At 40.1% G+C, this 26,877-nt stretch overlaps 1 protein-coding gene across 5 annotated transcripts in view; it reads right to left on the reverse strand.

Moving 5' to 3' along the window:
- Window positions 1-26,877, reverse strand: part of kcnab2a (potassium voltage-gated channel subfamily A regulatory beta subunit 2a) — an 89,986-nt gene that overhangs the window by 41,775 nt on the left and 21,334 nt on the right. Inside the window, exons 1-3 of one of the 5 annotated variants that reach the window (XM_030419168.1) lie at window positions 25,219-25,359; window positions 20,280-20,447; window positions 17,851-17,892 (exon numbers count right to left, since the gene is read on the reverse strand). In XM_030419168.1, coding sequence (XP_030275028.1) covers window positions 17,851-17,892; window positions 20,280-20,356 — 119 coding nt within the window. In that variant the 5' untranslated portion in view covers window positions 20,357-20,447; window positions 25,219-25,359. Of the gene's footprint in view, window positions 1-817; window positions 988-12,076; window positions 12,349-17,850; window positions 17,893-20,279; window positions 20,448-25,218; window positions 25,360-26,877 lie in introns of those variants that run through there. The other 4 variants (XM_030419167.1, XM_030419171.1, XM_030419169.1 and 1 more) reach the window with 4 other exon arrangements.

A 26,877-nucleotide genomic window follows, 5' to 3' on the forward strand; every position in this document is an offset into this window, starting at 1 on the left:
GCCAACTTTCTTCAGAATGACAGCATGCCTTTCATTTCCCTTTGACTATATCTGGAATACAATAAAGGGACCGAAAGAGCAGATAAACAGAAGAGACGATCATTAAAGATGACTGACATGTTATCGCCGCATGATGACATGCATGGTTCTCTTAAAGAAATCGCAATGTTAGCAGGCGCTCACTGTCTCACAGATTAGCAAAACCTTTTACATCTCTTGAGTTAAAAACCTACAACCTTGTTCCACTGAACATGTAACACTCCCGCACTGCACTCACGCCATTGCTGAAGGGAAGGTCTCTCATCTGTGTGACATAAAGTACCTCTATGTTTATTTCATTACTTGAGTTTTCACTTGCATGACACAACAGATTGCACTGCAGAGGACGACTTAGCCTCTGGCCTGCTCTTGAACCCGGAGTCTAAGTCAGTCTGAAAAAAAAAATGCTGACACATTTATGATCACTTTCACATTAAACGTACACTTTAATCTGGATTTCTTTTGAGCAAATACAGGCCTGAACTATGAGCTGCTTTGTGTTCATTCATCAGAGTCTGCTAGAACAGATTTGGAATGAACCTCTATTCATGTTGAGTCACAAGATAAATCAGTCATAAAGATTGCAGAACTAAAAATAAGAAACTCTGATCTTTACATAATGCCTTAGAGTTTCTCTGTTAAATTGCTAATTAGTGGCATTGTGTTCAGGGTGAACACAGTGGTGTGACTCAGAATTTGCTCAACCCGATGCATGACTGTTCTTTCACGATAAAAAGTAATTTTTGTATCAATGCAGAGAGAAAGAAGTGAACAATACCTGACAACCAAATCCTATCAGTTCCCTTTGTTAGTGCTGGACTCAGTAGCTGGCTGTTAGATAGTGGTGCTGAGCACAATCTCACTGTAGAGAAAAGAAATCCATCTCCTCCCACATATTAGAACAATGTCCACCTCTTGTGTCATGGCCCTCGCCTTCCTTGCTTTGATTAAGTGCCTGATTTGTGGCTATCCAAAAATCTACTGAGCTGCTAAAACCCCTCTCAGACACTCAATCACTCTGAGTGAAAGCAGAGTCCTGATAGGGCCCTGCATTTCATTCAACAGCGGGGGAGGAAGAGGAGAGAGAAGCAGAAGATACACAGCAGAACATGCGTGTTTCTCTGATCACGACTACAGCAGAGTAAAAAGAGAAAAATAAAAGACTTGAAGACAATATTGTTTAGATCCACATTCCCCATGTAGCCCCACAGCTGTAAAACACAAGCGCACAGAAGCTTCAGATATGCTTACTGACAATCCTACATCCCTTATTGCCAATACTAGGCAAGACACACACACACACACACAGACACACACCATTAAATAAAAAATAAAATTGATTTTGCTCTTCTCATCCTTGCAGCCCTGACTGTGGAGAAGCATTGGCAATCAATGATGCCATACCATAATGAAGCCTTAGTAGTCCTTCCTTGTCGTGCAGGGGCGTCCCCAAACTGCTGCTAAGGAGCTCAGTGGCAAAGGTGGGAGGACAAATACAGTAATCTACAGAGCATTTGAAACTACTCTGACCACTCAGGTACTGTGGGGTAGTCGTGAGCATTGATCTCTCACCACAACGGCAGTATTAACTCTAAAAATAGGCACCAGCTCTCGGAATCAATTCTACACAGTGAGCCTGGACAAAATACACAAAATGCCCCTAAGCCACTGAAAGGGGAAAAGACTCCAATATTTGTCATTCCTCTACAGAGGGACTAATTTGCTCTCAGGGGCAGTGTGGATACCTCCCTCGAGCTGGGACTGGCACATCGCAAGTTGCTGCAGGGTGCCAGGCCTGATCTGTCTAAGCTAGTTTAGCAGGCTCTCTGCAGGGACTGCTGCAGAGATCCTGTGATAAGGATTCCTTTGAAAACTGCAATTAAACACGGCTTTGACATCTTAAAGCAATGAGTTCAAAGCTGGATAAACAGAATAACCTCTACTGTTTGCTATACTATATTGTCTGCTATATTTCGACTGCTTCTTCTCCCTCCAGCCCAGCCTTCAACTGTATACATCTCTCACTGTCAACTTAAGAAAGATTATCCGCAGACATCAGGCCAGGACAATGTCATTCGTGGCCGGCAGTGATTGTTAGCGCCATAGAGAATGACCACAGATGTATCATGTGTAACTGTTGGCCAGCTGTCCAATGGAGGTTTAAGTTCCACTTACTGGAGGTTTAATTTAACAGTGTTAGCGAGGATTCAAGTAACTGAGTGAAAAGGATGGCGTCCTTGAGATTGGGTGGCGAAGATGAGGAGAGTGTGTGCGCATGTGTGTTTCAGTGAGGGAGTGAGTGAAAGGGCTTAAGAGAGTAAATGGAAAGTGATGTGAGGTCAGACAGACTGACAGTGTTGATCGACAGATGTGGTAATGCTTTTCTAGCAGCTTAATGCAACCTCGGGCTGTGCCTAAACATTTATAATGGCTAACTGTTGCATCACTATAATGAGGATGCAATTAACTGAAGCACAAATATTGGAATATTGTTATATACTGCATAGGTATTTAACCATGAGTGTTTGTGTTTTGTGTCTGTACTTGATCTGAATGGTCACAGTGGTAAAAGATATTTAAAATAGCTGATATATAAATAAAAAGACAGCAGAACATTTGGCTTTCTACAAAGGTTAAAGACTATCTGTGATTCTGGGAATTCCTGAGGAAACAGGAACGTAAAGAGAGACGTAGGTCACATCTGTGAGCAGCGAGTGCTGCAACTATTAACTCTCCAGTGAATGTGACAGATTCCCAGCAGACAGCAGGGCTCAGGAGGAGCTGTCGGTTCAGCTGTCCCCTCTGACACATCTAACTGAGCAGGAGAGCTGAGACAATGAAAAATAGAGGGCAGGGAAACCCTGTTCTTATGTAATATAGAGAGTCATTACAGTGCATTTTGGTTTAAGCTAAAATCATCTGTAATTAAACAAATTCTGTGTCATTTTAAATGTGGAAAAATGGTGACTAGAAACAGCGCATTTGCAATGTTGATAATGTATATCTAATAAAGATGTGTCTCATATACACATTGTGGGTTTAAGTAAATATGTCGACTATTACAAAACAGCAGTGATCTCACAGCCATGTTCGGGATGTCAGCCTCACTGCTTGCTTGTCCTTAAACCAAACAGGGCTGCGTTACACGGTCCCTCGCTAATCTGAAGGAAGAGAGCGTGAATGGAGGAAGCAGAATAATCTGTCCTGGTCAACGGAAGATCCTCTTGCCTGACTGTGTGCATTTGTCAGGGAAAGGAATGCTCACACAAGGAAGCGTTGCTAAGCAGAAATACTTTCTATTGCAGACCTTTCAGTGGAAAGATGTGGCTGCTTGCTGTTGGAGCCTTGGCCAAGACTGTTTCAAGAAAATACCGGTTCAAGGACATGCTAGAGAAGCAACAGCCTTAAAGGTCCAGTGAATATGATATAGGGGGAGCTAACGGTAGAAACGGTATACAATTTTCAAAATTATGTTTCATTAATGTGTAATCACCAAAAACTATGAAGCGCTGTGTTTTCGTTACCTTACCTTTCATATTTACCAGGGGGGTGGGTACTATTCCAGAGTCTGCCATGTTGCATGGCCATGTTTCTACAGTAGCCCAGAACATGACAGACCAAACACTAGCTCTATAGGGGGCTTTTTGCGTTATTCTTGAGTTTCTGCGGAATGGTTGCAATGCTTGCAAGTTTACAACCTCATCACTACACTAGATGGCAGTAAATCCCATATACCAGACCTTTGAAAAATATTCATGACACAACAAGCCATGTTTTCCAAAATATACAGAAAGCATTGCAACATCTTTGAAGCAATTGTCTGTAAATCTTATTTCACCTTAAGTACCAGCTTCAAAATCATGCTAATGGTACAATGTCTTGTAAGAGGGTGAATGGTGTCTCTGTCTTAGCCACTCCGCCCCATCACTTGTTTCTGCACTATGTAGCTTCAGTGCGGAGGGTGGAATCACACCGTTACATACATGTTTTAACATGTGACTTTGATTATGATGTAATGACTTTTGTTTGTGGTTTTACAGACTTATCACTTGATAGCAAATGCCATGATGGCATAAGCTTTTGATGGTAATGCCATGTCACCGATATTAAAAGGGGTCAAACCAAGCTTATGAAACCTTGTTTTTTCTCAGTTACTGATTCTGTGTCCCTGAATAGCCCCGACCAATATAATACATTGACAAAAAGCTGCTCTTTCATGTGGTCAGACCATTGTTAGTAAATCCCTGACCGAGACTTCTGAGAGGTCAGACCAGTTCCAACCTTTTGCCTGGTGTCAGTTAGATAAAACCACAGCCCACTTTCACACAGCAAAAGTCTTGATGGGTTCATTCTCATTACGTCCCTGCAGCTGTCATCATTCCAATAAGTTAATATTACTGCAGGCCAAAAGCATGCTAGCTTACTATTTCTTGTCATATTTGTAGTCTGATTAACAGTACATTCAAATACATGGCCATCTTTTAAGCTACACTGAATAATGCCTCATAGTCTTTCAGTATTAACGTTTCCCATTTCTCAGACCCCACTGAAGAAACACTTGGGGAACAGCACGCTACCCATCCAGTTCTGGTGTCATCTGTGGTCTGATACACAGTTGAGTCCTCAAATTCAGTGTCAAATATCGCTATATTCCAAACCGATGTAGCTGTCAGTATACTTTGCAGCACTGACATAAGTATGGTTTCTATGGGAATGTGGAGGTGGTCGGGTTTCACCTAAAGTAGGTTGGAAAAATGACAGATGCTGCCTACTGGTCCTTGCCTTAAATCTCAGTCTACACCAGCACAAATACCTGACACATGGATGTAGTCTCTGTGACGAAAAGGTAACTGGACAAAGATTAAACAAGGAAATTATACAAGAAAATGTTTATTTTTTTGTACAATAAGAAATGAGGTACTTCAGGAGAAGTGAATTCAGCCAGAGTGGATAAAGTGTTTTCTCAATGACTAAACAAACACATATGGGACCATAAAAAAATCAAAAGGATTAGCAGAGCATGACAAATGTAGGAAAAAGCTACAAAAGATGATATGACTTAGGTTTAATGAAAAAAAAAAAACAACAATCTTGAACATTATCTGGGTTTGATATTGTAGAGTACAGCAACAACTGCACTGAACAAAGGCAGACCTGCTTTTTCTGAATTTCTGAGGGATCAGCCAAGCATTAAAAAACTTCCCCCAACATTAAATTTGCAAGAGTGACCCAAAACCAAAGAAATGTACTAAAAGCTTCTGTTAGTGTTCCCTCTTCACCAGGATAGCCTTAGACTTGTGAATGAAAACCCCTTTGGCCTCGTATTCCCTAACCGCAACCTACAGAGTAACACTTTTCTGCGTGTTAAGATTTACATCATTCATACTATCTCTGTTGTCAAAGGATCTATTGTTATTTATCATGTAAGTGTCACAATAGACAGAAAAATAAATCACAGTAGGATTTCCGACATATTAAATACAGAAGCAGCACATTCTGGTGCTAAATGGGAGGTTCAAGAAGAGGACAGCAAAAGACATCGCCCTGGGAGAAGTTTTAAACAAGCAAAACTTCAAAAAAAAATTCGGAGATGAAAGACGACAGTTTAGGAAATGTCTGCTGAATGTTGTTAAGTAACAACTTTATGGGATCCAAAGCGACAACGGCACAATTCTAAAGACTGAGTGTCTAAAAGGCTGGGGACAGTGGAGAGGGCCTCCTACCTCCTGTCACTACTGGGTATTCACAAAGTACTGAGCATTCCCCCTGCAGCTTCCAGTGACACACACACTAATGTGCACGCAGGCAAACACACGCACGTTAAAACACATAGAAAAACACAAGGTTAATGCAGAAAGGCGCTTGTGATGTTAACATAGGTGTAAAGTATGGCCAGTCAGGCTTCATTAAAAACAACACGTCAAAAAAAATAAAAAATAAATGCTTCTAGCAAACACTCAGCTACATGATGAAGGAGAGAACAAGTATGTTCTCACCATTTACATTTGGGGAATAACAACAATAGGGCCTGTGTTACACATAGGAAATCAACAGTTGCTGAATTTAAAAAGAATTAATACAATATAGTCCAAATACCATCAAACAAATTGCTAAATCATTTTTAAGTAAAGAAATTGAATCACTGGATGGAGCATTACTTGAATGACCTTTTATGTCTCAAGATTTGAATTAATCATGTCAAATAAAAGCAGGAGAAAAACAACAGTAGTGCCAGGGCCACACCCCCTGTGAAGTCCACGTCTGCGCTTCTGGACATACATCAGAAACATCAAAGTAAAAATATGGTGTAACACAAGCAAATACAAAGGCTTACGAATCAGAAAGCTGCAGTGTTGTAAATCAGTGGTAATGGTTAATGAGAACAACCAATGACACAAATTCATAGAATAGTCCAAGGTAAAACTATTCACATGCCCAATTCAGGAATCTAGATCTTAACTTTACTTTCAAAGATATGAGACTGCCTGAATCCATGACAATGTATCATGTATTTTGCTTCATTGAGTTGGGGGTATTAATTGCGTTCGTGGAGGAGAGGATGTAAACCCATTAACACATGGCCCATGAAATTCTAAACTAATAGGCTAATGTTAGTCCAACAGGCTAGCATCAACGTTAGCCCTCAAAGCATGCTATCATCGGTTTTAGCGTCTCCAACAGGCAAACAACGCTGTTAGCTTCTAAAATGCTAACAACACCTTTAGCTCCCCCAACAGAAACTAACATTACTATCGGCCTCTCTGACAGACTAACATCACTGTTAGCTTCTCCAACAGGCTGACAACACTAGTTTCCCCAATAGCTATGGGTTCAGCAGCTGAGCCTTTCAATCAAAATATTTCAGTGTTCATGTTGATGATCAACTGTATCGTCATTGCCATACAGACCTAACTTGAATTTAGGACAGAGACTATGCCATCCTAACTTGGGCAATTCTCTGTAATAAATTGTTATCTCAAGACCATATTTTTTTCCTAAATGCAGTCATGAAATATGTTCCTGTAATAAGAGAAGTCCTGAATATCATTCTGAACCGAAATAAGATATGATTTCCTACTCAGGAAGCTTTTATAATGAAGCCCCTGACCCCTAAATTGTGATCATGAGGACATCTAGTTGAGCTGCCATAAACAAGAGACTTAAATCAGAATAGAACATCAGCCTAAACAAACAGGAATGGTGTAATCCCCTGCATCCCCAACACTTGTGCCCACACAATATTTCTGACTAGAACATTTTGACAAGCTGTCAGACTAGGCCAGCCACAGATAGCTCAAGCAGGAAACTGGAGAGGTCACCACTGGAAACAAAATCTATATCACTCCAAACACCTAGACATCATCTCCTACTCCAGTGACAAAGATAGAGCAAGCCAACTTCTGGAGCTCCCAGCAAAGTACGCAAGACTGCGAGGCAGTAGGCTTGGGGTAAAATAGTGGCTGAACAGGTTAGGCTGCAGCCCGTTCAGCTGTATCCAGCTGCAGCTGTAGATATGAGTCTGTGGCTAAATTTAGCTCTGGAGTAGGGGATCGCCTGAAGAAAACATCACAGTTGCCCAGGCTGACACACATGCTACAGTGCTGCTGAGATTAAGAAAAAAAAAATATGATAACAGTTTAGAGAGGCTCAGTGCAGATGTATGTCCTCATTAAAATGCTGCGTTGTGCATGCGAAATAAGAGGCCAACGTTTGCTTAGCATGTGTGAGTGTGGGTTAAAAAGAGGAAGACAGATGTTAAGACATTTAGAAAATCTGAATGATGCTTTAAGGCACAAGCAATGATCCTAAGATAATATTATACAGTCCTCCATGCTGCCACCCGGTGAAGGGCTGTTACCCTACATGATTTTTAGTCATCTATTCTTCAGTTTCAATACCGGACTTACGTTGATAGAAACCAATAAATATCAAAAATAGTTGGTCAGGATGTTAAAGAGTGTAGGAGTGCAGAGTGATGCGCTCGCTCTGTTCAGTGAATGCATTATGGCACTGCATGCAGTGGGAGGCATCTGGATGTATTTCAATGTCTGCTGCTAATGAGGAACATTATCACCATCTAGTGGAGATCAGCTGTTTTTAACAGAACTACTCACAGGGGGCTCATATTATCACATATCACATTATGACTCAATGGATGCAGTATACAGAAGTTCTAAAACTTAAAAATATATTCTTCAAACCAAATAATGTTCAGACCTCAACTGTGCGTCAGGGTTTAGATGATTTGTATTTGCTGTTTTATTTGATCTGTTTAGGAAAAACAATTAAAAAAAAAATCTAACTTGCATTAGCTCTAAAACAATTAGTTGCAAGCAATTATTGTAGTAGTTTTCGAGCTAAAATATAATTCTTTAATTGCAGCTTCTCAAATATAGATAGGTTTTGTTACTTCTCTTTTGTGTCTCATTCTAACTGAATACTTTTGGTGTTAGCTGAACGAAACAAAAAGTCTGAAGAAATCCCATTGGGCTCTGACAAACTGTGATGGAGATCTTTTTTAACATTTTAAAAAGCGATTAATCAGGAAAATAATCTTCAAAATGAATTGATAATGAAAATAATTATCAGTTGCAGCACTTCACTTGTTTCGAAACATGGCATTATAGAAGTGAGTCATAGTGCTAAAATGACAGAAAATGATCACCCAAGGTCTGAGTTTCACTGGCTTCTGTAGCTTTTTCTAATTTTGCACAAGTGCTTAATTGCTCTAATCAACCCACAGGACAGATGGTTTCAGAAATGAAAGCTCTTATAAACCCACTGTACACTAGCTGACCGTTACTTTCAGAGTGCAGGTTAACATTACTAAATATTATGCAACCATGAAAGAAAAGATCTCAGAAGATAAAGCAAATCATAAAATATACAAAACAAATGCACCTTCTCCTCGTGTCAGCTGTATATATGCATTTCCAAGCAAGACTATGATGGTGGTGGTAAGCCTGTTTTCAATGTTTCTCTGACACCTAGTGGCCAAACCTGCTTAATGCATCTTCACGAAAACAACAAGAACAAAAGCAGTTTTAAGTAGCTGTTTAACCAATGGAATAAAAAAGAAGTTAATAAAACTTTTAGGTATATTTAATCACATACAAGTGAATAAAACCCTATTTTCTAATTCAAAGGATTCCTGACACAATGTTACCATCTGCACATCAAATGCTTTTCACAAAGATTTGGAAAGGCAAACTGGGCATTACATACCAACTTATCGAGACTCTCCCAGCTCATGTATAAAAATTGTACGTATAAACTTCCATCAAATTCAGAGGACCTTGTTATAACTTAAATCCTGAAGCTACATTTAGCAAGCAAGATTTAACTGCATTCATACATGCAAAACAAAACAAAACAAAAAAAAAACAACATTTCTGAATTTCTCTCTCACTCTTTGTTCAGGTACAGGAAATATGTATTGTTTTAATACTGTAAACATTAAGCAACAACTATTCAAAACAATACATATTAATGTAATATAATATTATTACATATTATTATTAATATTCTGAAGGTTTCTTGGTTGTTCCTCAAACCAAATGAGTAAAAAATTTGCATTTAGAATATGCAGACAATGTCCTGAATTCTTGGTAAATTTGCATGGAATTTCCCAAACTGTACAGCAAGGAACAGCTTATGGTCAAACGTAGCTTTGCATGTATGATCGCCTAAGTGGAGGTCATTACCATGTCCATTAGTGTTAAGTCACTCCAGAAATCTATACTCCCCCATAGAGCTTTAACAGGAGATGTGAGGCTTCCTGTCTCGCCTCACTGAACTCTAGCTGGCTCCTTTACCTGCTGCCTGGCTCTTTTAGTTGGAGGACATGGACACTAGGGAAAGTTTTCCGGTGTCCAAATGGGCCTGCTGAGTAGTAGTATTTTGTTTCAAGGGCAACATAAAAAGAAATAAAGTAATCCTTTTTCTAAGTTTGAATTACACAATAGTTACAAACTCAAAACCACATGATATGGTACTTTTATAATATGGAGCATGGTCTAGAACCTTTAGTACTCATTCAAATGGACTAGTACACGAGTATTAGATAAAATACTTTTTAAAAACAATTATTTCAAACTGAAGTAATTGTAGATTCAATATATTTAGAGTGGGTGAAATAGATCTTGTGCTCTTCTCGCGGTGTACATAAAAAATAACAGCTGTTCTTATAGCTCAGAGTACAAACAAAGTTAAAAGAATGTGCAAGAAGTTAAGAAAAAGAGAGGGAGAAAATGATATAAATGTCTTGCCTGGATTTGTTGGGAAAACTTGATGGCAGTAATGAGAACAGTTAAATGTGGCTCAGTTGCAATGCTGGCCTGCCTTCCTGACCACACACCTGAAATAATGATGAGTTTGAGTCAGAGGTTGCATGTACTTGGTGACCCAATTACAGCACTAATTACAGAATTGCGGGCGATCGTGATACCAGAAACAGCAGATCCTGGCAGGATTTCCTCCTGTTAGATGAGCTAATGCTCCTGTAAGTAAACCAATACTAATAATCAAATACAATACCATAGATAAATGATAGAAATCACACTAAGATTTGCTACCAGATGTATAAGATTGAACAGAAAACAATAAAAAGCTTCTGATCAAAGATAAGACTGTAGGAGGCTCTCTGAGGTTTGTAAGTAATGAACCAAACGTGCACTTTGTGATATTAAACTCCCTTTCTCCATTCATGCTCGCAAGGCTGCACCCAAACCCGTCATGGGCCAGTGACTGAGCTTTACACAACAGGGAGGTAACTACGGGCAAGGTAACAAACTGGCTGTGGTGACATACAACACTGCCTGTAGACAACAGTAAAACTTGGTCACCCTAGACATGGAGACAGCAGCCAACCATAATCATGTTCTGGTCACTGATCTCGGTCAAAAACAACAGCAGCTGAGCCTGTGTGTGATGAAAGTTATCCATGTCCACGACAATAACAACATCATCTTAACAGGCCTTATTAGCGAACTCAACAGCCGTTCAGCCTGCTGCAACGGCTCAGTCCTTTAAACAGCGACGGTCCATAAAATAGCGCTATGGCTTCCTGTCATTGAGTTGTTGGCGAATTAGCGAATGTCAAATGTTATCTCTTGTTCTGGTGGTGGTTAGTAAAGCATCTTTAGGCTATTGTTGGAGACAGAGAAAAATAAAACATGTACATAAACCTAGAAACTCTTGGCCTTAAATGTTTTAAGTATAGATTGGTGTAATTACCAGTTCAAATATCACAATATTTTTGGCACTGTCTCCTGATCAACATTTTATGAGCAAAGAAAAAAACACTTGTTTTCAGCTATGTACCAAAGCCTTTTTCAGATAATACCGATTACATTTTAAATTCTATATTTAGCTCAGAAAGTGGGAGGGTATCAGATCATCAAATAAAAACACCCATTTTGAAAATTCAAAATGACCAAATTTCATTGATCATGGGGGCATGCAATGTTGATCAGCACCGACTTCCAACAATAAAACAGAAAGGAGTTTCTGTTTTGTCTTCATCTTTATGGGGCAGAAGTCTCTTTAGTGAACAACAACACATAGCCACAGAAGAAGGGAGACTATTTGTGTAATGAAGGGGAAAAGGGAAATGAAGTCTGGATGAGATTTTAAGGGGCCAGGTAACTCCTTATGGAGCAGTCTGTCCTTCCCATGTAGTTGGGCAAATATGCCACCGACCTAGATGATTAAAATAAAACCTGAGCCCCAGTACCTTTGCATGAGTGCAGTCTGACCAGAGGAAAGAGGAAGACTGTACGAATATTACGGAAGAAAAGAAAGATAAACGCCTTCGTAGTAGCTTATCTGTTTCTGATGAGGGCATCCATCTGACTATAATCAACAGAAAAGCTCAACCTCAACAAAAACATAGATGTGATGACACACACCTGTTCAATAGACCCTTGAGTACCTGACCTCCCTTGACCACAAAGCTTCTCTCACCTGCTGGTTCTCAGCCCCTTTGTCCAGGTCTCGGGAGTATCCGAGTCACTGTCGAGCTCTGCCTCCCTCTTACCTGTACTTCATGCCTGTCTGATAGGACACACACTCCTCCATCGCTAGGCCATTCATCTTCAGGAAGTCTTCCATGTTCTTAATCTGAGCAGCAACTCTCTGTTCCCGGAGTCTCTGCAGCTCAGCCTGGTCGGGGGGCCTGGCCGGCGGCTGATTCAGCCCCTGGTCCGAGTGGTAGCGGTTGATCCCGCTCCTGATGCTCTCGCTGTATGTCATAGACAGCATCTTGCCGCTGCCGCTGCTGCTGCTCTTCCGAACACCGCTGCCTGGCGCTGCCGGTTTGGGGATCTGCAGGTTTTCAGGAGGACAGTGACTGGACTTGCGCTTGCCGGGAACCCCTCGGGGGCCACCAGTGTACCCTCCCGCAAACATGCCCCCTCCCCCCTCGTTCTCCTCCTCCTCGAGAGATGCTGGGTCGACCCGTGCAGTGAAGAATAAGGTAGGGACACGGATGGAGCGAGGAGCCGACAGGGCACAGCCACCTCCTTAAATAGCACCTGCTCCCATAAAAAAAACAGCTCTCCTGCTTGGGGCAGCACACGGCCATGCATCCTGTAATCAGAGTCGCACAACATAGCGCACCCTCCCCTGACAGGTACACACAATGGCAGGGTTACACTGGGAGCTTTCAGGTGACTTGTTGGTGATTAAGGAGCAGGACCAGAGAGCGTGCATGCCATCTGCAAAAGGGAGGCATTCAAACATGCACCAAGCAAGAGGATGGGAGCACATTCCTGGTCTAACTTCTAATTCTGACTGGGGAGAGCCAAGAGACAAACTTTCTGAGTGTAGTCCAGAATATAATCTGAGTGTATCCAACAAAAAGGCACAGAAACTCCATGTGGACTGGAAAAAAATAAACGTGCACAAGAACTTACAAACACCTGCATGATATGAACTTGCCTTGTCTGTTTAATGTGGGGCTGGGCTTCTTTTCAGGCTTAGGATTTCACGGAGTTTTCCATTTATAAAAGTATTTCCTCCTTCTTCTGTGAAATAAATGCCTTTTTTTTTTTTTTTTTGCTTGAGTGGTTTCGACTCCTCCAAGTTTCAGCTCTAAAAACAAGGGCTATGCTGAGTTTAATCAATAGAGGGCAGCAATATATTCACCATTACTGAAAGAATGCAACTTGATGCTGATCACACTGCTGAGCACTGACCACAAAGCCACTCTCTTGGTAAAGACAATGTGCAGTATAACATTGAGACTTATATTAATACACTAAGAAAACATAATGTTCTAACCTGCAGACCAATACTGTTTAAATACAAATAAACTGTAAATATGACTTCTATGAAAAATAAAATACAGGAAAGAGTTTAACAATCATATCATATAAAAACTGTAAATGAATATTGTAGATATTAATAAAATGTGACTATAACAAAAAAGATGAAAAACCACCAAAGACCTGCTGAAACAATAATCCAGGATCATCTCTTTCTTAGTTATATCTCATTCTATATTTATGTGAATGTAGGCAAGTTATTACTTAAATATGAGCATACAACTACATTGCTACATACACAGTACACTACAAGACTACTTAAAAAGCTTGCACTGGCATTAAAAAAGAACAATTTAAATAAATACTAAAAAAAAAAAAAATGTAACTCAACAATTTCTCTTTTAATCCGTAAACCAAAAACCATGTATACTTTCAGATTTAGTCACCTTCAATGCGGTCAGAGTCCCATTTTAACAACCACCTGAGAATAAGGAAAAGATTGTTTACTGCTAGTCTGAAATATACCATAAGCTCCAGACTGTATTGATCTTTTAAAAGTCTATTGACGAATGCAACACTTAAACAGTGTTGTCTTCGCCTCTGTACAAAAGAGCACACAGAGCTACCATAACATTAACCCTGAAACTAACAATTTCAGGGGTAATAAACCAATATTATACAATACGAAATATACCAAATACAGACAGTTAATGACTCCAACACTATCCGTTAGAAATCATCACAAAAAATAAGAAATTAGTCAAACCATTGCTGCCATCACGTCATGAAACAACTTGGAACTCTCCCACAAATTCTCTATCAACTTCTTCCAAACAGCTGGTTTCCTTTCATAGCGAAAGAAGACATAAATAAAGGAGGAGACTTCAAGCTAGGCAGCATGCATCCACACACCCACACACCCTCCTCAACATTGTACCAGCCCCTTTACACACGGAAACATACACGCAAACAAACACACTCCTGATATGGTCATGAGTGCAAATTTTTCCTCAAACTCACCCGATTTCTTGGGGGTCGGCTCATGAGCGAGGTTGTGGGGTGCCAGTCTGCTCTTATAGACGCACACTGCGGACAGCGATAAAGTGGGTCCACCCAAACTGGGAGTGTCTTACTAGGAAATGTCTAAACCAATTAGTAAATAAGAGAGTGCATCCCTTCCCTCCCCTCACCACTTGGACCATACTCTATCACCACAAGCAACACCTCTCCTCCTCCCCTCCCTGTGAGATCTCATGGAAGAAATCCATTTATGTCGTTTAGTGCCCCGTCTTGTTTCTGCCAACCACAGCAAATAATATCAGCCCTGAATTATTCACCAAAGCTTTTGCACTAAAAGCCTCTGATTGTTGTTCCACAGGAAAGAATACTAAGAGCTGGACAGTAATGAGGGCCTGAGTGTTGTGTGCACATGAGACACAAACACACACACACACAGATAAACCACACACATGTTAAGGCACTCTCTAACCAAGGCTTTATGAAAACCACAGTTTTAGCACACCTTGCACCATTTCTCTGCATCTCAGTAGTCTTGGGATTAGGTCAAAATCACAAAACTAAAAAGGTCATTTTTAAGACTTTGTCAATACATGTTTAACAGTCCTAATGGCCAATGTATTAAAGTATGCTCGAAAACAAGTATGGATGATATGGCCTTGAATTAATTGATATAATTAAATTTTTTCAGGAATTCTCAATCTATGAAAAATTATTGACTTATTTAAGTTTGGGCTAAAATAGACACTTTCCCATTCAGATAATGAGCTTCCTAGCTACTGTTGTCAGCAGTACTCAGAGTTCCTACGGGTCTCACAGTTCTTACTGTATCTCCCTCCCAAAAATTAAAGTGCCTTATGCTCACATAATCCACTGTCAAAACAATCCAACTTTAGTTCATAGGTATGCAACATCTCCTCTGCAACAGTCTCTCCTATCTATAACATGGTAAAAGTTTCTGTACCTTCTTCTCTATCTGCTGCATATCTTATTTTGACACCACTGTTTTAAAGAGAAAATTATCAATCATCCTCCTCTAGACATTTGACTCTACCTAACCCTCTTGCACACAGTGTGGTACATGTATATGAATGAAAATTGACAGTCTGGATATATGACTGCCATTGTCCAAGTGCACATATCCTACCACTTTGAGTTGGTTATTATAATTGTGGCATTAAGAGCAATGTTAGAAATTAAGTCTGAATCCCAACACCAATCACAATATGCACCTTTATGGGGCACCGTGGAGTTGGCAAAGAAAATAAAACTCAGAATTATAATACTAACAATATTAATGAGGAACTACCATTTTTTCCATAACTGAATAAACAAGCTGTTCTCAGAGGAAAATGACTTTCGTAACAATGCTTAAAGCTAGGAAGGTGGCAGGGTGTGCCACACATAAACAAAGTAAAACAGCATGAAATGATGTTGTCCTTTGAGGTCAATTTGGTTATACAGTTTATTTAATCATGAAAACGAAGAGGTTGTTTATTTAAGTCTGTCAATGAAGATCCTTCTCTTCTGATTAAATTTTTTTCCCCAAAACTACGTGGTGCACCTTTAATATCACTTTTATGGGATACAAAATGTATTAGTATTGGAGTGGCCCATCTCCATATTGTGAAATCTTGTTTTTAAATTGAAATAAAAATAATCAACAAATAAACTAAAAAAGGCTTCACATGTAAAAACAGCAACATAATTTACCAGGCATGTGCGACCTGATTCAGACCTCTTAGTCAAAGATTTCTGGAGCTGCAATGGTAACAAAAACTCAAATGCAAGCAAGCCATTAAGCAACTCTCAGATCATTTTTTGTAACAAAAATCAGTGAGCTCAAGTGGGTGAAACATGAAACCATATGAATGCTAAACTGTATTCCTTTGATACATGTAATGCAATGAAACCCTTGCTTTAAGAATTTATTTTACATTAACCCTGCTTTCCTAATCTATACACTTGAAACATGCAGTGGTCAGAGGTCAACAACCTTCATCATCAGAAAGCACTTGGTCCCTTGGAAACTGCAAAATGGTTTAATGACAGCCAGAGCCGGAAATACTTTACTAAAAGCATTCTGGGTGGGGCGCCGTTTAGCTCAGTTGGTAGAGTGCGCATCCCATGTGCCGAGGCTCTGCAGCGGACCCGGGTTCGACTCCGGTCTTGGGTCCTTTTGCTGCGTGTCACTCCCCCTCTCTCTCTCCCTGTTTCCTGTCATATCTTCAGCTGTACTATCAATAAAGCCATAAAAGGCCAAAAAAATATATATATAAAAAAGAAAAGCATTCTGGGTATAGAATCATGAAGGCAAACATAAAATGGTTGTAAACAGACCATGTCAGACGAGTGTGGACTTACAACTCGTGCGGGAAAGTAAAGTAACACAGTACAAAAAGACAACCATAAAGACAAGATTGGGTTGAGACAAAGCAGTTTCGACGAAAATATTGTCGACCTGAATTGCATCATGATTACAAGTAGTTGTACGGGTTTTGAGCCACCATGGTTCCAGTATTACAGCTTGCGTGTTTAAACGTTCTGATGACTGAAAAGAACAAAACTTCCCTTCCCAGCATCAGCCTGTCACTGTCAGAGTGAAAGCAGACAGAGTTTGGGGGGTTTAATTGATCCACCCATGTAGACCATGGGGGCAGCTAGTAGGATGGTTTGCACTTTAAAAGGACAGAAATGTGCCAAGATAAAAATCGAATACTGAACTCATTACAAGTACATCAACATAGTCAGGGCTTTTATTTTTATAACTGAATCAGCAGAATAAGGCCTTATACAACCATAAAACATGATCGTACTGTAAAGCAGCAGAAAGACTGGCCATCTAAAAAGGCACACTGCTGGAGGAGAGTACCGGCAACCCTCCTCTAAGGAAACATCATCTCATCCCCTGCACTGATCAGTCTCTTTGGCTTTTAGAGCAGACGGATCAGGTTGAGGTCCCATGAGGTCAAAAAGGATTACGGTTTATTATAGAAATGATGAATAAAGGAAACGGCTATCTGCTTAATCATGCCAAAGTAACAGGAGCACTAACAGAAGTGTCTGGAAATCAGTTCAGCAAAAAGCTTCTTCATCACATGTTGTAGTTTGACAAGAACAAGTGAGGGTGTCTCAAGTGTCACTGATGGAAAAAAAGTGGGAAAATTAAGAAAAAAAACTCAGAGTTATTGTTGATTCAAACATTTTGTGAGCAACCTTGCAACCAAATCCATTATCACCCCTATCAGGTTTAAGCTGGATTGCGCATTGCCAGCTAAACAGTAGATGATAAGTGTTATCTATGCTGTAGAGCTTTACTAATGGATGTATGGTTTTAAATGACAGAACAGCAAGTCTCTACAGCAAGGTTATTATACTGAAATAAAACAAAAAGGAAATACAAAATGTCATAAAGTACAAACGTATTAAGTTACACGAAAAACATGCGTAAAAGAAACTACTCAACTAAAAAAAAAAACTGCTCTGCGACAAAAAACACTGATTGGCAGATAGACAGACAGACAGGTACCTGTAGAACTGCAGCTGTCGTTTGGGGCTCCCATAACGAGCGCTGAAGACATCAGGGAAAAGGAGGAAAAAGGAAAGCTTCAGTTAATAAAAGCAGGAGAGACGAAAAGTGAGTAGTAAGGGAAATTGTATACAGACACTACGCTGACAAAGGATGTCGACTGACAGCCAAAGATGGTAAAGAATACAGAAGAGTAAAGGAGGACGACATAGAAAAATAGAGCATCAGAAATGACAAACAGAAGCAGTGTATTAAATGTAGCATTCACAAACCTTGTTTGTTCATAATGTTCAATGGATTAAGTTTGGTATGCTGGAGGTGTCAGAGCAATATGACATGACGGGCCTTCAACACGCAATAACTGCATAGTCTTCACAAAAAAGTACACTGCATGAAATGTGCAGTTATTTGTGCATGTTTAAAGACAAAATAAAAATATTTAAAACACTCACATCATTTCCTGATTTCTTAAAATTAATTACATGCTTGAATACCGGTACACACAAACTCCTAACAAGGTTTTCAGATCAAAATAATGTTCTGGATATGGGGATGATGTGGATACAAAAAAAGGTTTCCTTCTGTCCTTGACAGCAGCGCTCTTATGTCTCCGTGGCACAAAACCTCTCCTGCTGTATTGCTCTCCAGAGCAGTTATCCATGGTGAGGCTCCTGAAGTGAGAGGTGGCAGCTTTGAAATCAAACTTTGCATATCCCTGTGACCAAACGGGACATAGACTGTTGTATCACTCCCTGCCAGTCGGAGGGGGTAGTTGCCTATTTGCTGCAGGCTCTTGCTCCTGAGATGATATCTGCGATATCTAGGTTTTATACTTTATATACTGTTACAGTTTAAGACTTTGCCTCTTTTCTTTTTAAGCTAGACTGTCAGGTAGATACACGTACGAGCCAGACAGCATTCCATTTGTAGTCTTCAAAATAAGTGTGTGCCAACATCACAAGTTATGATCAATCTAAAAACAAAGATCCAATGCAGAGCTCTTGGGTTTAGACTGTAAATCAGTCATCTTGGCACAGCAGTGGATACATTTTCGACCTCACCTCCTCTGACCTCCTGCGCTCTAAGAGGATCATTCTGCATTAGGAATACACTCATATGGAGAGCATGTGGAGCCTATTATATAATTTATGTTTCTAACAATCAAACATAAGCAAGAAAGGAAAGCGTCAATGAGTAAAAACAGGAAGAAAAACGTATAACTAGAATACTTAATAATACTGCATAACTTAAGCTATCATTATTTGACAGTCCTTCCATGCTCTCTGTTTAACGAAGGCTGCTTGCTTAGGTGTGTTTGACAACTATATATCCACCATCATAGAGGCAGCATCACCCAATATTTCTTGATGTTTAATCAAGTCATCACTGGAAAAAGGTAGTGAATCATTTGAGCTTTAGCACAACAATATGTGGAAAAGCAGTGACAGTAATCTACTACAGTAATCATTATGAATGATACTAGTACCAGGCTGCTGCACTGTCTCAATGTCCCACATATTCTGAGTGAAGGCAAATTAATATGTTATGTCAGAATCATCTCATCGACTTTAATTGTTATGTCATGCATGTCTATAAAAGACAAGAGTCCAATAGCTGTCCAGTAGATTTAGTCGGGTATCACAAAACCTACAGCTGACAGCCACTGCATCCATCTGGCCACTATGCAGGTAATCTGAACACAGTCATAAAGCTGCTGCACAAGAAGAGTGGAACAGATGCTTTTTAAGATAATGTGTCTCTGGCGCCACAAGGTGGTGAACCATTAGAGCGCAGGAAAATATGCACAAATTGTACATGACAGTCTATACTGCTGCTGACACTAATGCAATGTATACATGTAAACACACCAGATGGTGACACACTGTGGTATGCCTGCAAAATAGTACAATTTTAACTTTCTGTCTAGTGAAAGTTCAAACTTTACCGGTCACTCCATTGATTACCATTCAGTAAGCAAAGCTACCAGCCACTACCACATATTTTACCAGCATTTGGTTTGTGGCTGGTGCTAATTTTGTGCCCTTTGTGCATTGATGTGTTGTGATGTGTTGTAATGTGTTGTATGCCTGAGGTATGAGGCCCTGTACACACATACACAGGTATGTTTTCCTCCTCCCGTGAATCCCTGTGAACACCAACACTATGAAAACTCAAACACAAGCTGTCGAGCACGCACCAAAGCTATAAGGTGGCAAAATAACCTCTAATGTAAGGCCACGTTGGCCAATCAGAAGCCTGCCAAACAACGGAGACAAGCCAAAAAATGTGGTTTCTGAATATCGTCACGCTGGCAGAAGTTTTCCAAAAGCGCTGTTTTACGTGTACATGGAGGGCCAAAACGCATAGAGAATCTTTGTTTTAAGAAATACCCCTGTACGTGTGTATAGGGCATTAGTACGTCAACTCACCTGTAGATCATGCCAGGAGAGCCAGTCTGTCGGAGGGAGAGGCGAGCGGGGGAGTCTGTGGTAGATTCAGGATACATGGAGGCAGGAGGGTGGGGGTGTGGCCAGCCTGCCGGGGATGGTGTTCTTTCACCGGGACCACGGGGTAAAGTTTATCACCAGTCAGGGCCTCTGGAAAGGAGACAGAGTGTCAGTCGTGGTAAGATTTCCGCAACAATATAACCTCAGAGTTTCCCTACAGTTATGCCATTACTGGGAAGGCCCCTGACAAAGGACACTAACACACATATATCCATATTATGTGCACATTACTTTTTTTCAACACGCACAACACAACTTTTCAGTACCATGAGCAATATCACCCTCTTAATATCAAGTGCAATACTACTCTTTATGATTATGAATGTTTATACCATGTTAGTATATTATTTATTGATTATCAGGTGTAATATTACTTCCTTTTTACTACCCTCAATATCCCAATTTCAATGTCATTGCCAATATTACTTTTTAATAATATCATTTCAGTTCATTTAAGCTAACTCTTAGTTTGTACTTCACTTGTCTGACCATTATTGTATTAGGGACTTGCTTTTGCATTTCACTTCTAAAACACTGTATAAGTCACTAATATTTAATACTCTTTATTGTCTTAAACTGGTCCCAGTGTTTGAACCTGACCTAGGGAACCCACTGGTTGTTACTGTTTTCTAGTGTACAGTACATTTCATAGTAATCTCTGGCATTGTATCTTATACTACATTTATCATGTTCATTTAACATTTAATATTTTTTTTCATCCATTATGATTTGAAACACCATCCTACTACAAAAACTATGCCGCACCTGTGGCTACCAGTGCACCTCCATTGTGGTCATGAGAGTTATTACTTCTGGACAAAATCATTCTTAAATGTTCTTCAGATGAATAACGATTCGTTCAAATAGTTAGCTGTGTTGTCCAATTCAGATACAACGATAAATCCGACTCAGCTCCCAAACCATGTTAATGATCTGATGTTTTCTTAGAATATCCATCAAGTGTTTGAGACTAATTTAATCAGGAAATCAGGAACATGTATCACATTTCTCCATTCAGAAAGAACTGAATGTGCCAACCTTTTTTTTTTAAATGACACATTTTTTTACTTTGTAACCTTGATTCTACTAAAGCGATATATCAATCAAAGTGATGGGTTGTACAGGCAAGAAAAAGGCCACAATGTTTTTTCATCTTAATGCTGGCTACAGCAACCAGTTAGGCATCTTTGATCACTCACACTAAAAGACTGCCAATGAAAATATCAAGCATAATGGATAATGATCAACACGTCCCAGACAAGGTCAGGAACACAAGAGGGTAATTAAACAGTGGCGCGCCAACCCTCCCACATCAACAGGGACACCAAATTAACCCTGTCTGGAAATATCTAATCAGCCATTAAGTTGTGGCCACTTGGTCTATAGCAGCACTCTGCTCTCAAACTGGATGAGGCGCTGCGGATGAGGGGACCTCGCCTGGATCGTTTTTTGATTAGTTGCCCATTATCAATTGATATCTAAAATTATTGGGCGTGGGGCATGAACTTTTTGACATGACATCATATATATTTTGAAAAGTAAAGCAGGGGGATCTCAAGCCACTTCCAATCAATGGATAGTGCAAGTGTAGTGCAGGATAGAGGCAGGACATTACAGCAAAGACCACAAAATCCGTTAGCTAACCTCACAGGGGACTAGATTCATATTTGCCTCAATTATTGCCTTACTGACAAAAATCTGAATGTTGCAAAATGTGAGATTACAAAAAATGATCCAATGACTGTGCCACTTGTGAGACAAGGCCTTGGTTTACTTGTTATTTGGAAGCATATTTAAATATGAAAGTCTATTTGGCAAGAGGAAGATTGTGGTAGATAACACTGTATCACCTTTCCAAAGGATTGCTTCATACTTCCACCACTAGATGGAGTCACGTCCTCACTCTGTGGACATGATCTGAATTAATACTAAGACCACTGTGACCTCTGTATTTTCCTAAGGCTTTACAGTAAAGGTTTTTAACATCTTCACGTAAAGGCTTACTTTACAAGTCCGGAATGATCAGAACCACCTATTTAGACAGAAATATAATCACATCACACCACATGAAAACACTGCAGCAAAATGCAGCAAAAAGCCATGCAGAGACAACACGCAGCCCACATCCACACGTGAATATCTTGATCCAACTTCATCATCCTGTGGCTGCTGTCTAATGTACGTATGTGGGTGCAACACAGCAAACCGTAGCTGATCCACTGCTTAGAGCGACTTGATTCTATGAATAATTCAAGTGTCTGCCCAAGAAGCAGGCCACTGCTGGAGAGAGGGCAACAGCATGAGAGCCGGGCATCATTGAGGGCTGGGTGGGTGGTTTTGGTATGCACAGATGCCATTAACACACATTTAAAAAACCTCATCAGAGCATTTCAAGTCAGCACCTCACACAATCTGAGAGGGAGGGGAGCGACACTGCTGATGTTTTAGCCTAGTTTACAGTAGTGGATAAAATCAAATAAGGGGAGCCGCAGAGAGGGTGGCATCTATGTCATCCTGACATAGCTGTGAGCTGAGCAGCACTGTGCTACCCTATTTCACCAGTGGCTGCACTCACGTGAGTCATGGCTCGTAACCGTCATCGTAATGATAACATGAAGGTGACTTTCTCCTCTCATCAATTTCCCGAGGTGTCCCATGTTCTCAAGGACTCATTTAACGCTCCCTGCTCAATTCATTTCAATCATGCAGCAAAGGGACACCAGTCATACCTGCTATTAGGTGACGATGATGATGTCGTGACCCTGACGGGTAAAAGGCTTGGTCGTAGATCTAGTACAAAGCACAGCACAGCCCTGCTGGATTATCTGTCACTGATGTGGATCAGAGGACACAGTGCGTTGGGTGAGGAGGGGGCTATGAAATCATACTTTCTTGCAAAGCCTTAATATCCTAAATCTGTTGTGAGGATTTTTGCAGCCTCTCTCTCTCCCTCTCTCATGTGATAATAAACTGAATATATTTCGGTTTTGGATTGTTGGTTTGACAACAACCATTACAATTATGCAGAAATCATCTTCAACTTAAAGAAATGTTATTGATATTTTTTTTACAATTTCTTGTAATTTTATAAACCAAATCGCTAATCAAGTCTGTATCACCACAACTGAGCTTTTCCTACCCAGCTCAACCTAACATAATATTGCATTCGATACTAAAGTAGATGTATGTATGTATGATATTATAATGATGGTACTGTGATGCGAGGACAGTTAATGCCAGACAAATTCTTTCACCTGCACACAGATTGCCGCAACCACTATAGGTTAATTAAACACGTGTAGGATGAAGAAGTCCCAAAAGAGGAGCTACCATATCCGTGAGGAGGTGGCTTTAATCTTACATTATATATTAAACATCACTTTTCTGTGAAAATGAGGTCCTTTCCCTCTCTCTCTTGGACTAGAAACAACAACAAACTCAGATCAAACTCTCTAAACTAGGCAGTGCTGATATGGTATAAACCAAGATGTTACTAACTACTCTACCCATTTCTGACCTGAAATGTTTCCAGAAGCATATTTTAGCATGCTGTTTAGCTGCAATAGACAAGAACTGTGAATCAGAAGTCAACACCATGTTGTTTCTGTACTGTGAGGCCATAACAATTCAGATCAAACTGTAAACCCAGGCACTGCTGATCAAACATGAAACATGATTGTGTTCATTTCAGCAGCCTTACTGTTTGCGATTTCAAAATGGACTCTGGGCCAATACCAAGCAGGCCCAAGGAGCAGTATGTCGCCCATCAACCTCAGTGTTCATTGGTCCAGTACAGTGCATTCTTGTTGTTGAAAAGGTGGAATACCAAAGCCCCTTTTCTTTGTTTTCCCTGGTCATGAAGCAGCAATTAAAAAAATATTTCCATCTCTCTACTGAATAGATACCCCAAGGCCATCCTTCCAGTATAAAATACTTCTTTAAGTACAGCCAGAAGCTTGGCAACTGTCAACTATGTCAATCAAACACAATCATTGCTGGCAACACCATTTTCAGAAAAAAAAGTTAACCGACCCAAAAACAAGACGAACACAAAATTGACGAACACAATTAGAAAATACAACTCATGCATACTTGTGCTGTAGTTACAGTTGCAATTGCCCAACACCGATGCCGATTACCAGAAATCAAGGAGAATGAAAAACAATATTTGGGACCGATATTCATTTGCAGTAAAAACTAAACGCTGTTAAATGTCAAAATTTCAAACAATCACTGATGTAATACTCCCAACTACAATTTACTCAATTACTGTTCTTAGGCACAACCTTCAGGTACTTTTCTGCTACTTTATACTCCCCGTCGACTACCTTTATTTGATAGATGTACTAGTTACTTTGCAGATCCAGATTTTCAGTGTTTTTAGGCTATTCATTGTGACATGTTACCAATCACATTGTTGCCGGCGGAACATTGTGTGAGAGGCTGTTGCATCAGAGCCAAAGAAGCACATTTTAAAATCTGTCTAATTTATGGTCAGTAAGTTTTGATCAATTAAATTAAAAAGATAACATCATAATATTAAATGAACAACACCCAGATGACAACATAATGCAATTTTACCAGCCCCATTACATCACAAAACAATGATCCTACTGTAGTGAAGTGCTTTTGTAGCGAGCAGTGGAATGGAACCTGACCTGACCAATTAGCCCATGATTGCAGAAATTAGGAAAACTACCACAAAGGGCCTTCTAGGCTCCAGTGCATACTTTTGCCTTTTCTGCAGTTTTATGTAGTAGTTCATCAGCCATTTTAACCCGTTTAGATACTGCACAAAATATCTTGTGTTTACACCTGATAACTGTCTGCTGCACATTGTAGAGCAATGCACCAGTCTCACAGAGATGCCTGGAGGGAGCTGCAGTTTGAGGGATGCTGCTGCTGACTGCAGCAATGCGGTACACTACAGACTCATCCTGGCTCAAGTTCGAGGGCTCAGATTTACTGCACTAATGGTCCAAGGTGCACTTTGCAGATTAAACTGCAGACAGAGAGGGAGAGAGACACACAAAGCACAACGAAAAGTGTTGAGAGAAAGGAGTTGGTATTGGACAACATTTGTACCCTCCAAATTTCTTCTTAAACATGTTAAGGACATTTTCCAATGCTTTGAGCCCAAATATAATTTTTCAGGTACAAAGGAAGTCACTCAGTATCCAGGCACGTGACGAGCGTTCAAAATGGACTTCCTGGCTTGTATATCATCTTCTCGCTGGTACCCTGTAGCAAGTAGTAATACGCCCACACCTCTTGCATTTTTGATGCAATGTTTCTGTTGATCTGAACTCGGCCTGAAGCATTGAGCATGTGTTTTTTGACATGTATGTTTACAATGTCAACTGTTTCACAGCAAGACAGCACACAAGAATGAGCAATGTCTATTTTATCTGCCAAAACGGATACAAAACGAAACATAATATCAGCACTCTGTTTCCTGATTCCTACCAACCAGCAGCACACATGAGTTGTAATCGGATTATTTTGCTCAAGACTAATCAGATTCTATACATCATCATCATCATTAGTGAGATGTTTCCAATGACCACTTTATGACATATTAATTAGGGCTGCCCCCGACCAAGGATTTTCTTGGTCAACCAGTGGTCGTCATTTAGAGCGATTAGTCAACCATTATAAATATATATGTGTAACCGCGATATCGAAGGGACCTGCCGTGTTAAAAAAAAAAAACACTGACATTGAGTGAGTGTCACGACTTCCTGTATCTGGCCCTTTAAATTAAAAGCCCTCCAGCCTTTTATACACAGGCCAGGCCAGTCACATAGATTTTGACTTAATTTTGACAAGACACGGCTCCATATGTTTTTGGTTTTTTTTCCTGCGACCAATCGACCAATGAAATTTTGGTCGGCTAATGAGTTTTTGGTCCACCAGTGCTTGGTTGACTATTTGGGGGCAGCCCTAATATTAATATTAGTTAGCAAGAGATATAGATATATATATAGATATAGATATAGATATAGATATAGATATATATATATAGCTATAAGATATAGATGAGACACAGGATAGTACAGACAACCAGAGATAGAGGAGAGAGAGAGACAGACACAGAGAGCGAGAGAGAGAGAGAGAGATGCGCTGAGAGAGAGAGAGAGAGAGAGAGGAGAGAGAGAGAGAGAGAGATAGAGACAGAGAGAGGAGTGTCATCTCTCTCTCTGTCTATGTCTACTGTGTCTCATCCTATCTATGTCTCTGTTCTTGTGTCTCTCTCTCTCTCTCTCTCTCTATCTCTCTCTCTATCTCTCCCTCTCTTCTATCTCTCTGTCTCTCTCTCTCGCGCTCGCTTCTCTCGATATATTATCTCTATCATATCTCTCCCCCCATCCCTATAATCTCTCTACTTCTCTCTACACACACACACACACATACACATACACACACACACACATATCTCTCTCTCTCTCTCTCTCTCTCTCTCACAGGGATGGTTTGTGGAAATCGTGCCATGACAAAGAAGTACATTATCACAGTAAGA

This window comes from Sparus aurata, chromosome 6, assembly GCF_900880675.1.
Source record: "Sparus aurata chromosome 6, fSpaAur1.1, whole genome shotgun sequence".
NCBI classification, from domain to species: domain Eukaryota; kingdom Metazoa; phylum Chordata; class Actinopteri; order Spariformes; family Sparidae; genus Sparus; species Sparus aurata.